The 14,226-nt window shown below is 35.5% G+C and overlaps 1 protein-coding gene across 4 annotated transcripts in view; it reads right to left on the bottom strand.

Annotated features, from left to right (window-relative positions):
- The window catches only part of SESTD1 (SEC14 and spectrin domain containing 1), a 50,882-nt gene that overhangs the window by 24,606 nt on the left and 12,050 nt on the right, over positions 1-14,226 (bottom strand). For all 4 annotated transcript variants that reach the window (XM_036386609.1, XM_036386608.2, XM_036386610.1 and 1 more), the window contains 4 exons: positions 14,135-14,214; positions 10,701-10,809; positions 7,625-7,715; positions 5,576-5,689 (listed from right to left, as the gene is read on the bottom strand). In XM_036386609.1, the coding sequence (XP_036242502.1) occupies positions 5,576-5,689; positions 7,625-7,715; positions 10,701-10,809; positions 14,135-14,189 (369 nt within the window). In that variant the 5' untranslated portion in view covers positions 14,190-14,214. The remainder of the gene's footprint in view (positions 1-5,575; positions 5,690-7,624; positions 7,716-10,700; positions 10,810-14,134; positions 14,215-14,226) is intronic.

Here is a 14,226-nt window from a genome sequence, read left to right as displayed (position 1 = left end):
AGATGTTTTTTAAAAATAAAAAAATTCTGAGAGAGCAAAGCCTGCACAAAAAATATTTTAGCCATATGAAAAAATAATCTTCTGACAATAAACACCCAGTAAAGGGATTTGCTCAAAACCCAAATTTTCTACATCTTACTAGAAAAACTCTGAAAAATAAAATTTCCACCTCATTAATAAACCTTGTTGTAACTTAAAGCATTATTTGCAAACCCATTCATTCTCTAGGGTTCTCATTTAAAAAACACTTCTTTCTTAAACTGTTTATTGACTGTTCACTGGACTAGCTGCTAAAATCCTCTGTGTACTTTTCACAATATAAGAAAACATTTGAATTTTTGACTAGGTTGTGGCAGAAATGAAGGCTCCTGAACAGAATTAAGCTCTTGCTCTAAACCTGGCAGTGCTAACCTAACATCCTCTATATGCTTTAAATTAGTAGAACAGCTACTATAGATTAATAGCCCATAAGTACACAGACCAAGAGCCAAAGAAGAAAAAAATGTTGAAAAACGCAATGGGGATAGTGAGAAGTCACATCACTTTTACAGATCTGAATTCTACTTCAAGCTCAGCAAACTTCTGCTTTCAGGCTTCCAAAATGTTTCAAAATCCAAACAGAGTAATTATATTTGACTTTTTGTGAAAATAGATGTCAAAATACCACATCCTAGAAAAAGTTGTCCCTTATGAATTAGTGTTTCATCCTTGCTTTTGAATTTCACCCTTCAACATATTACCACAGGTAAAGATAAGGTAATTTACAGCTGTAAAAACAGAAATAACCCTGTTTGCTTGCAACTGAAATGATTTTTTGTTTTCCTTTTTTTCCAAGTCAAACTATGTTGATTCCAGAAAAAGGGGGAAAAATGCAGTTTTCATAATCCAAAGTAAAAGCCTTTGGACAGCAGATTATAGCTGGATATTAAAATGAAGAGCTTAAATTTCCCAAGGGAGAAACATGTAGATCTGGACAGATGGTAAAACAGGAAAAAAAAAGTATAAGTTATTGAATCCTTTAATCTTTGCTTCCCTTCTCACTTGATCCACCCACTTCTGACAACAGGGACAGCTAATAAGCTCACAGGGCAGCAGGTTTCAAACGTGTCATGTTTGCTACTGACCAGAGTCATGGAATCATCATCTGCACTCAGCTCTTTTGAAAACCTGGAGAAGTGGTAGCAGCTCTCATCCTTGCTCTATTCTAGTCAGTAAACTGTACAATATTGGCCTGCTAAACCCTTGTGAAAGCCTTTAAAGAGATAACTCAGAACAGTGCTTTGGGAAAAGTAGAAGTGCTGTATTTTTTAATAAAATCAAAACAACCTTTGTAAAAGCTGTCAAGCAAAAGAAGAATGACAGAGCTAAAAACATGGACTGCAAAGTCTTGTGCCTTAAGTGCAAAATTCTATTTCTTAGCAGTGAAAATACATGTTTTTGACTCATGCAACATGTATCTTCTGTAATAAAAAAGCCTTAAATACTGTTTCCAGTAAGCTGACCTCTCTATTATGTCATTGCAGTTTTCTGTAATTTTCATTTATCATCTACAAGGAGATAGAGGCAGAAGTCAAGATGAGAGAGGAATTCTAGATATTCAAGAGGACATGTAAAAGTGTCCCCAAAATGTTAAATACATCCATCTGAATTTACGTTCTCTCTTAAGGGAAGAAATGTAAAAACTCTTTAATACAAATGTTACAGAGTCAATTCCAGGAGCTACTTGAGAACAGGAGGCAGTAAAATTTCAGTAACGAGGAGCTTTTTCCTGAAGTGTGTAATATCAGAGCAGCCACACTGCTGAATCTGAAAAGGAGTGGTTACTTTCCAAAAGAGAACAATACACATGCACCTTGAGAATATAAAATTCAAACAAGTGCAATCTAAATACGATCTTCATTGCCACAGAACTGTAAAGCAAAGACTAACTCTTCCTGAGGAGAATAATCCTATTTTTTGATACCAAATACTATTTCAATCCATTTTTTGAAATACTATTTGATTAAAAGCTGAGTAGCATAGGGTATTATTTGTTTAATATGGAACACTAATCGAAAAAAAGATCATTTTATTTCGCATTACACCAAGAAACACTAGGTAAATATTTATTTGGCCAGTGCCATTGAAATCTGTCACACTAGAAACCCAAAAGCAGTTGGCAGAACCTTGATAAACATAAGATGAACTCCACTCCTAGGAACTCCGTCTTTCACTTGTGGTTTTACCCACCTTACCCTCCATTGCTCACAATAATTAGCACACTCTCATTCTTACATCCCAGAGAAGAGAAAATAGGCAAAGATTCTTGTGTTTCTCAACACTCTTTCTCTGGACAGAATTCAGGATGTGACATAAATGCAGGCTTACATCCCCCAGCTCCACATAGACAATTCCCTGTTTTGCCCAAGAACCCACTGCCTCCCATATTAAAATAGCAACAGAGATGCAATTAAATAAACAATTTTGACTGGAACTCCTATATGCCATTTTAGGAAAGTCCACAAAAGCTATAAATTCTGGTCTTAAAACACTGAACCGAAAATGGACAAAAATTAGATACTTTCTACAAAGTGTTATTCATTCTTTATTCTGTGGAGCAATACTCTGCTCATTAGCATAATTCTTAAAAGGTGAATTACAGACTTGAGATTTTTCAGAGCAGATGCTGCAGATAAATTATCACAAGAAATTTCTGACACTCTTTACTAGAGAGTTAGAGCTGTCAGCTGCTGCAGTAGAAGTGTGAAGCATTTAGAACTACTCAGACTTTGGACTTCAGGATTATAGAGATCCTTATGCTACACACTCTAATTTTTTCAACTAATTCATGGTAGTTTACCACAAGATTTTTCCTTTCTCTTATTCCTTTTTTTTTCCATGCACTTTATTTCTATTCTCCAAATCCTCTGTGAACTTTTAAAATTTTGCTCCCTGATTTCCACAAGGATAAGAACAGCAAGCACATCCTCTTCTTTCCTGCTCCTGACAAACTGATTTTCAAAGTACTGATCTAGTATCTAAATCAGGCTCAGAGATTATTTTTCCTCTAAGTTCCTTAAATGACTGACATGTGTGAAATAACCCCACCCATCTATAGGTATTTTTGCCCTGTGTACAAATTTATACATTTCTTCTATTTTTATGGTAAGTTTTTTCTTCCAGTTACGTTCGTTGTTGTCATAAGAAAAGCTCACTCTCAAATACAACACACTACATCTACTAAAAGAGTGATTTGTTTCACATTACTATGTAGAGAATATTAATAAAAACCCATAAAGCACCACCTCCCAACTCTCTAAAACACAGCAATTTTTACACTCAAATCCTGTTCTTCAATCTTTTAAAGCATTAACAGTATCAAGTATTACTGTGTCATATATGCAACATTTCAGCTGAAAGACAGCTTTATAAAAATTAAGACAACTCTCCTCTATGAAGCATGGCACAGGACCGTTAAAACTGCTTCAATTAACACATGAACTGATTGCTAATAAGGGAGGAATGAAGTTACAGAAGAAAGTTCTGCTGGAGGACAAATGGGAATTGCCCTGAGGCAGGTCCAAAACCAACATTAATACTAACCAGAAATAAAGATATGAACTTTTACTCAGCTGAATCAGCCCACCTCTTTGTACTTATCCACCCAGTACTGTTTGATCTCAGTTCCCACATTTACTTTCAGTGTTTTGCAACTCATCATCACCACATCTCACTCTGAAGCAGAGGATCTCTGCCTTTGAACAGAAAGGAAGACATTGTGATTAATGGCTTCATATGGGAATATTAAGCAAGGTATTAAGAACGGATCAGGAAATAGGAGGTAGCTGTGATGCCCCATTAGAAATCACAGTTACACAGCATTTACTTCAAATAAAATGAGATTATACCCAAGTAAATAAAAAGATTTCATATTTTAATTACAATTTTTAGTTCATAATTATTTCACTGGCGCAAAACCAATCCTGAATTTCCCTAGTAGTTACACAAATGTAACCCGTGATCCAAAACATGAGTTGGGTGTTGTTTGTTTTTACTGCCAGTAATGCAAAATTATGCAGCTGTAGATTTGTGCCTGAGTTGGAGCCTTCCATAGCCTTATCAGTGCTCTGCACTCTATTGGAACAGAGGAAAGATATACTCCTGTCTGTGACACAAATATTTGGAGCCCAGAGAAGGTGGGTCATTTTTACTGAAACAGTTTTCCTGACCGCAACCAAGTAACAGAAACAAAAAGGTTTGGTTACATAATTCCACATAATTCTATGCCAACAATGCCAATGTGATTACTAGCACAGAACATGTTTTATAAAATTACTAAGATTACTAAATTAAAGGATTATCATTTAATGACAGTTAGCCAAACCTTAAAGTGAAACAAAAAATCCTTTTATTATCATGTAAAATTATCCTTGCTTTGTTGATTTTATTCTGTAAGCTTTCTGCTTATTTGTCTAAAAATGCATTCTAGCTGAGTCATGTTAAAGAAAAACCCTGGAGGAATCTTCTAGAAGGATTAACTTCCAAACTAGCAACCCCCTCACATATACACTAACTGCTACTATGTCACATATTTTCATATCACAACTTCAAAGACTTCCTGAACTTAGCCAAGAACTTTATTTACAGGAGTTTAGCTGGGAAAGAGAGCCTAAATCACACAGTAGCATCTTCTAAAGAAGGGCTTTGCCTTTATTACTGCTGCCCTCTGGACTCTGACATTTACCTTATGTTGTGAAAGATCTGTGTGAAACTGAATACTGCAAACTTAAGTCACTTTCTAACCAGCAGCTCTTAAATCATATTTTTGAGTACAGATGGTTAGTTCAGAGGCTTTTTAAATTGTCCTCTTGGATGTGGCTCCAAACAATATGCTAGTTTATAAAAGTGGGCACCACCACACTCATGTTTTTGATTAAAGACACCGTGACTGGGATGCATGCTACATGCCTGCTGTACTTCAAACAAGATTAGCTTAAAAAGTGAGTGGAAAGTTGGATGACACAGACATTTTCTAAAAAAACAGGGAAAATTGAGGTTTCCATTAACCTCCCCGACAGAGATAACAAGGGGAGTGCTAACATGTAGTCTCTCGTACACACTCTGCATCACAACTCAGAACAGCGTCAGCTTGTATTTGGCAAGGAATCTATAACCTGTTCCTGATGTCAAAGAACTCACAAAATGAGAGAAGATGCATGCAACACCAACAAGATATTTGTCAGAATGGTTACAGCCGATAGAGAGACACCATACACCATGTATCTCTACAGCCTATTAGAGAAGTCATGAAAAATTTCACACAAAATCCTGTACAACTGTTTCTGACTCAAAACACCCACAATATGTATTTTCTTGTTAAGCAAAGAATAAAATGCCACACATTTTTAAGTTAAGAATATTCAATGAAGAAAGTCTCACTAAAAACGGGAAAAGTTAAAAAGCCACACTGGTTTGTTAAGGTTATCCACAAAGCATCAGGAATACAGCTATTTTAAAGACACTTTAGTTGTCATCCAATTACATCAGAATTTTAGAAACAGTACTTTTGACTGAAGTAGACAAAAGCTCAACATACCTCAAAGCCAAGTCTATCTTTCTCTTTCCAGAAGCAGAAATGTGTAACCTTTTTATCCCAAAATTCATCTGGCTTTACTACACAAACAAGTGACACCTCAGCTGGAACAACATTCTGTAAAACAAATGAAAAAATAAGTAAAACATTCAAGATTAAACCTTCATTTACCACAGAACTGAATTCCACTTAGATTTCATCATCTGTACAAGAATGTAAAAATTGCAGACAGAAATTGAAGTCTGCTTCATCTACATCACATATTTGCTCCATCCTGCTTCGTAACATTGCACAAGATTTCATAGCAAACAGTATCAAAACTGAAAAGAAAATAAAAAAGAAAAACCTCTTTACTCCCAGCCCTAAGGACAAACCATCTATGCCGTGTTAGTACAGAAAAATGAACTATTGGCTAGACTTAATTTAATTTATGGTATTTCATTAAAAAGAAGAAGAAATGTTAAAAACAAAGTTTTCCACCAATGTTATCTTCTACATAGAAGGAAACAGTAATCATAAAGCTAGGAAAAAATTGTATATTTGTTATCAGATTACATGTCAAGATTATATCCTATACTTCTTCAGTACATATTACTTAGACTAAAATGAAAAGGTTGAATATTGACATTTCAACATATTAATTAATTAAAATACTACCAGGAAAACATTTCTCAGACCAAACCAGTAATTTCATCTACTAAGTTGATTTTATGATGTCACACTGAATGTAGATCAAGGAATAAAGACTCTTGATAATTCTAAACTCATCAGCTATAGCAATAAGTAAAATAATATGCAAAAACTACTTACAAGTAGACAATATTTTGAACACAAGTGTTTTTGAGAACTACAAATGATGAAGCAGACAGAAATCTCATATGATCAGCACAAGTGATCAATTCACATAGGAAAATCTTCTTTATTGCTTCCTCTCACACTCAAAACACAGATGTGCAACCCATGTTTCTGCACACTTTGCAGAGGCAGGGTGTGCCACTTTTTTGCCATAATGTTGCCATTTTTATTCTTCAGTTCTGAACAGACCTCTTCAGAATCTGAGAATTTTAAATACCACCAAAGAATGCTGCCAGGAAGCCAGGGAAATAAGAGCCTGGGCAAAGAGCTGACCTCCCCCATTAGCTGAAGTTCCCACTGAACCTCACAACCACACAGTGGCTGAACCAAAACCTAGTCAAGACCATAATCTGAACACAAGGGATTCAAATACTCTATTAATAGTAAAACCATCTTAGTCAGGAATAGGTGAAAGACACCTTGAAACACACTTAAAAACCCAGAAGCAACAATGACCCAGCAGGACAAAAAAAAATTAATTTATTTGTATTTGACACACTTTCTGAGGCTTCACCTAAGTTTGAAAGGAAAACTACTCTGATAAAGAGGAACCATCTGTGCAGTAAGAAAGGCAGTAGTCTGAGTGTTCTAATGTGTTAGAAATGCTGTATCTCACGTTCTCTTGGACCACTGAGACCAGAAAATAATCCATACTGTCCACCAGAAATAAGACGCTATTTGTAAGCCCACAGTTCTGAAGAGTTAAAATAATATTTTTTTAGATTTCTTTTTATTGGAAATTGTCACTTTTCTTCTTCTACTTTTTGAGGTACACACAACATAATTTGTAATTAGAACTATAATCCACAACTAAGTCAACTATACCCTATTGCAAAGGAACCCAGGCAGTACAGCATATATTGCACCAAAACCTGCTCAGCTGCAATATCTGTGTAAACTGCAGCCCTGCACACATTCCTACTGCTCATAGCTGGTGATGCCAGGAGCATACCTGTGTACTTTTTAAATAAACTTCCATTTCAGAAAAAGGTCTACAGTTGTGTGTTCTCAGCATATAAAGAATTTGTCTCTCACTTGAGTGAGCTGTAGCATCTGCTTTTCAGAATTTCTTCCTGCTGTACAGATTCGTCACAGAACCACATTTTAAGGAAATTACTGTCTCTACAATAACACAGCCATTGGGTTCACATCCATAAAACTGATCAGTCAACTATGAATGTATAAATATTTATTTACCTGGAGCATTAACACAACTGTCTTTACCACGTTCCACTGAGATTTTCTGCCATCCACTATCACAGTGAATCCTCGAGCTTTACACTTCTCACTAAAAGAAAAAAAAAACACTTAGAAAAACATAAAATTCACTCTAACAAGTGTCATACCATGCCAACTTCAGATTTCAAGCCTCCTGTGAAATATAACTACACAGCTTTTTTCCTTATAGAAACACTGTCTTATAAGCTCTAAGTTTACTCATTTATAAAATAACTTCTAATTTTAATGCTCCAGCATATTATTAGATATTACAAATTACAATTTCTCAGTAGACTGAAGTATATCTCATAACACAAGTATTTCTTTAAACTGTAGCAACTCTGAAAAGGTCTCATAACCATTAACTCGACAAAATCATCAGAAAAGAGAACAATTTACAGTGTCACAAGGAAGACAAAGGGGTGTCAGTTTTCACAAGAAGCATCCAGAAGAGAACTTGCAAGTAAGCCCATGGTTTAACATTAGTTACCACACTAGATACCACGTCCCAGGTTGAAATTCTTGTTTTGGCAAAGTTATAAGCAAATAAAATCCATGACATTTATGAGCGGTAGGAAAGCATTATGTAATCTTTCCTAAATCTGCAATTACAAAACAAAGCTACTTCTGTGATCTTAGCTTACAAAAAACAAGGCATGCAACAGTAAGCATTATGTTTCACAACAAGAAATTAACTGTTATTTATTTCATGTTTAAGCTGAGCCTCATCAGGTATGGGTGGCAGACAATTTCACTTTGAAGTTTAAAAAAGAAAGAGGGGGAAAAAGGCATTTTACTAGCCTATTTAAGAAAAAATAATTAAACTTGGCTATTTAAACAGTCCATGAATGTTTTTGGTTTTAAGGAACCTCTAAGATCACACATATGATTTTTCTGGAAGCAGTCTGAAGATTCAGGCTTCACTAGTGCAATTTCCAATCAAAAACCAACTCAAAGAATTGCTTTGAAGAATGAGGTGAAGAGTGTTACAACAGCATCTTGAGACATGACTTCCTTAGGCTCACTGGAATCGAGCAGTATCAGCATCTGCCCCTCTACTACTAACCCTATTAAAACCCTCCCAAACCCAACAAAATACAGATCCAATACCAATCCAACTCAGAAGTGACCTACCACTTCCAGAAAGGTTAGCCAATGCAAGTGTTTGTATGTAAGTTAAAATAAAAAGTAAAAAGCTTGGTGATTTGAGCCACAATAGAGAGAATACAACAAAGGAAGCCAACTTTAGTATGAACAGACAACATCATAATGTTGCCACTTTTATTCTTCAGGTCTGAACAGACCTCTTCAGAATCTGAGAATTTTAAATACCACCAAAGAAAGGCATAACAGCATACTTCAACACTAGGAATAAGCTGTCTGATATTTTAGAATGGCTTTACACACATATTCCAAAGAAATTCTACCCAAGACACTTTAAGCAGTTATGCCTCTCAAATTTTGGACACAGCCAGCAATCCACACTAGACTGCAGATCTCAAACCAGTTGTAGTTACATCGTATGCCACACAGAACTGAATTAAAAGTCAAACATATTACATTACCTTACACACAGAATTTGGGGAAAAAAGTAGTATTAATGGTTGGACAGCTATCTGGATTTGGGACAATGTCCCTCCCCTCAGCCCTATTTTCCCCAAACACTGTTCAGCAAGTCTTTCCAGAACAAAAAAAAAAGAGAAGTGCTTAGGCTAAAGTTTGCATTTCCCACTGAAAAACAACATGCGAACCAAAACGACAATGATTTTTCCATACTGCCACCATAGAAGAGAGGTCATTTTTTCCACAACTGACACAGAGCATTAAATGTGGGAACACTGACTTCACTTTTAGATAGATTTCCCAGTTTCTATTGAGTACAAAGAGCACTTTGGTTCAGCTTTTAGACAGTTTTTGTTGCACTAATGTATGTAAAGACATACATCAGGATGAGACTGTGGAATAATTAATGCTTACTAGAACAAGAATGCCTGCATCTGTTCCACAAAGACGGCCAAGTCCTTAAGTCAATGACACGACTTGTGTGGATGACCATTTGGTGTTTCACCACTTTACAAAAGACAACAAGCTGTTTAAAAAACCTTCAAACTTACACAACTAAAATGCCTTGCAGTATCTTCATATACCTCCTGAAGTTTTACTTTTAAATAACCTGAATTTATTCTTTGCTTCTCTCTCACCAATCAGGATTTCTAAAAGTCTAATCTACCAAAAAAACCCCAACACTGGATCCCTTAACTGTGTTTTATAAACATTTATAGATTAAAACATGCAAAGTACACTGGATATCTTTAGTTGTGCCACTGTTGCTCTGTTTCCAGAAGAAAGATTTGAAAAGATATAAAAACAAACATGCATCTGAGAGGCTCCTTTTCTTTATAAAGCAGTGGCACATGACAGAAAAAAAATATGATAAAGATCAATCCCTGGATCTTAAGAAAAAAGAAATACAGATAACTAAGCCAGGATCAAAAACTGTCACTATAAGCTGTCAGTGGCACATGCACAGAACTTGAACAACAATGCTTTTATAGCAAGCTAAGGATGACAGGATACCCAAGTTGTTAGGCAGCACATTTAAGCAGTACCACAAGCTGCTCACTAACTTCACTAAGACTGTATATTTTAACTTGGTTCACCTTTAAACTGAAGCCCTATAAGCTACAAAGCTTAGGCATGTAGCACAGAAAGGACAATGGGCAATGCTGCCCTTGCAAGCTTGGGAGTTTGGTTTGAACGGCTCATTAATTTACTTTAGCAATTTAAGTGCATTGTCATTAAAAAGAAATTATGAAAAAAGCTATCCCAAGAAAGGAGAACACAAGGACACAAAAGGACACAGACAAGCCTTAGTACATATCCCTTAGCTTATTGGGATGTGTGTTTCTAACTCAGTCAGACAGTATCACATTCTAAACAAACATTTACATAAAATTAATTTGGTAAAGAAGAGCAAATAAAATTAAAAACAACAGAAAGATTCCTTCTACTACTGGGAAAAAAACCATTCTGAACAGAATGCCTTCTAAATCACCTTGGTATACTTAGAAGATAGTCTAGTGTGACACTCAGCTCATCCATGCTCGTCTGTTCAAGGCATAATGGAATCGTGAGAATGAGGCCACTTCTTCTGTCCTTCCCTCCTGTTTCAGAAAGAAAAAGTAATTACAAAGTTAATGTGATGAGGTTTTAGCTGAATAAATACTTTGCAGTTAAGTGGTCTCAAACTTCATCATAAAAGCAATCTTTAAAGTTGCTGTGAAAACCTCAACTGATATTTCACCTCTCAGCTGTGAAAGTTCATTCACCACACGGATATTTAAAACATCACCAGGGCATCAGAGCATAGCCCACATCCACAGCTGTCACAATTTTTTATCTAATACTTTCAATATAAACAACACAAATCAAGTGTTCCAGAAGCAATTTTTTTTCATTTTTACATTATACTATTAAAATGCATCTCCTAGTCCTCCTACACTACCAGCCTATCAGAAACCTAGTCCACTCCCAAGCTGAGCGTGTCCCCAGAAGCTCCAACTGGAGCTCCTAGAAAAAAAGGACTTTCCTAGCCCAAATGACTGCTACAGGAGGATCTCATACCACACAGGCTTCCCATGGCACATGCCCTAAACTGGCACTTCCTTCAAACACAGAACAACTTCTAGACCTATTTATAAACAGCTAACAATCACCTTACAATTAAGATATGTATTTCCAACTGCTTGCCTTAATCTTCATCTGCATTTTCAAACCTTTCTGGTAAAACTTATAGAAACAATATTAGAAACAGTAAATTTTGATAAATTATCTATTTTATTAAGGAAAAAAAACCCCACAACCACAACATACTTAAGCACATGTAGGAGTCAATTACTAAACAATCTTGTTTATATTTTAGAAAAAACTCTACAAAGACCTCTATAATCACAGGTTTATTTGGGTAAAAATCAAGCAAAGTGAATTCCCATAATCTAAGAACATCTTTATTCTCAAACTGTTTTTCACATGGCTAAAGCAATTAAATTATGCTTTTGCTTCCTAAAGTTCTACAGTAGAACTGAAGTTCCATCTAATCAGGAAGAACAACTTTTTACAGAATAGTAACAGCCATGCAGAAACAAGAAAAGACACAAGCACAGCAATGCTTACAGACTCGTACACATATGTTGACATAATTTGATAAGAATTCTCCTCATCCATGAGGTGCATGCAAGATAATGAACAAACACTGTTTACACAACATATGTTAGAATCTTAATTGCAACAGGCCTTTTTTTCCTTGTTTCCAAAGCTGTGCAAACACTCTAAATTTGGAGTTTTAAAGATCCACTCATACATAGATATTTTCCACATTTTTGTGAAGAACCTACTGCTTTCAGTGGCTCACTGCAGTAGCTGTGCTCCCTTCCTCTCTTTTGTGAGAGAATTGTTCCAGTAAAACAGCAACACACTTTTTAATAACTGTATTTCTAAACTGAAGAATTGAAGAGTGGTGCTGCATGAGAAAGGACAAATGGACAGATGCTTCCAGCAGAAACAATCTACAGCAACAGTTATTTGCAGACTGTCCGCCCTTCTGTTTCTGAATGGCAAAAAGCCTGAAAATTGGAGTGAGGAAGCAGAGAAAAAGGGAAAATGCTTGGATTTAAACAGCATTTGCTGAACTGACTAAACAAAGCACAACCCAAATCCAGAAATATAATCTCTTGACATTTCACAAAAAGACCAGAATAATTATCTAAATTATTATTTCATGACAAGTCATCTTGTGTAACAACTGACAGGTTTTTCCTCCAGCTTGTAAACACTGCTAAGGAAAGCAACTGAGAGCATTACAAAAGAAAAAAAAAAAGACAAAAAATAAATAATTTTTAGTTAATTTGCACCAAAATGGTTGTTCAAGGCTTTTTGTTGACTTAGGAGCTTGCCTTTTCTTCTGTGCTATGTGTAATGACTTATCAGCATGAAAACTACACCAGCCATGGATTTCCATTAGAAACCACTGTTTTGCTTCCAGAAAAACACTATTTATACCAATTTAACTCAAAAATGACAACAGACTTCAGCACATAAACACTGCAGGACTTTCCTAAAATACTATTTTTCTGAGTGCATTTTTTAATCATTAATGAAACTACTATGAAAGTATAGAGTAAAATTGATGTAAAGAGATTTGAGGAACTGATTTGTGCCTGTCAAGTTACAAATCTTGCCTACACTGAAGAATGCTAAAAAAATCCTTCTGCATCAAGTTTTACCATTCATTAATTTAAAGCACCCATTAATACTAATCAATTCCAAAATGATCAAACCTACTTAGAAATACATACATCCAAAATGGTTCCTAGCACTTAAAATGCCACTCAATAAATTACTTTCCACTAAGAATGTCTGTATTTCCAAACGGATCAGGCAGCTTTAATAGCATTTTGAAAATGCACTCTAGTTAATGAGAATATCCCCTTGCAATACAATGCTGACAACCAACTCACTGCACATCTGCTGTTACTGTGGAAGAACTGTCCCAGGCTTTAATGTGAGCTGAGTTTTAGAGATTTGATTGTTTGTTTTTAAAAAGGAATTGTTAGATTTGCAATTGCTGGAGACAGTGGGCAAATTTAAAGCAAAATAAATTCCCCTTATCTAAAAGAGCAGGTTTCACTTCTCAGGTGATTGGAGCAGGCTAAACTAGACTGGCTAAAAACATAAACTAAAATAAATTAGACCAGAAGAATATTTATGGCAACACTTGTCAGTTTTTGAAGTTGACAAGTGTTCTGTAAGTTACCTACCAACACAAGATCAGACAATCAAACACCAAGAACTAACACAGCTACCTACAACAGCACTGAAACCAGCAGGCCAGCAAGGGATTGTCATTCCCCAATTCACCATTTGAAGGATTTCCTTTTTTTTTTTTTTTTTTTTCTGGAAAAGGGAGGAGAAAAAGTTACCTTTACATAAGATTCAGGAAGTTTTAATAAATAAAGTAATAATTACAGCTTTCCCTGAATTAACTTATTGGCAACAATCAAACTGTTGCAATGCATGGCTAATTCTGCTCCCATGTCTTTCTAGGCTGGAGAAAAGACAGGTGAAAAGAAAAGAAAAATTTTCAACAGAAAATCCTGAAAATATTCACACTGTTTTTCTAAAAACAAAGAACTAAAAATCCAAACCAGCAAGGATGATTTTTGGATGTCTATTAAATCATTAGTCTCTATATATAGACTGAAACTTCTTGAAAATTTTGAGGGTTGAGCTACAGGCTACAGCAAAACCAAGTCCTAAACACCGAGAGCATGGCTACTAGATAAAGGGTTCCAGAGATTATTTTGGAATATGACAAAGCACTAAACAACAACACATTTTTGTTAAATACATCCAGCAAATACAAATAACCACCTTAAATATCCAATCCAAATTATGCAGGGTAGAATCAGTTGAGGAAAACTGAAATTGTACCTGAAAGAAATGCCAATTTTTTCTTCAGAATGGGTAATATTACTGACGCTTCCATTCTACTTCAGAGACTTTGCGCAGCTCTGCAACACAAG

The sequence above is a fragment of the Molothrus ater genome, chromosome 7 (assembly GCF_012460135.2).
Source record: "Molothrus ater isolate BHLD 08-10-18 breed brown headed cowbird chromosome 7, BPBGC_Mater_1.1, whole genome shotgun sequence".
NCBI classification, from domain to species: Eukaryota; Metazoa; Chordata; class Aves; order Passeriformes; family Icteridae; genus Molothrus; species Molothrus ater.
Note: the sequence above shows the minus strand (reverse complement) of the source record. Positions and strands in the feature narration are given on the sequence as shown.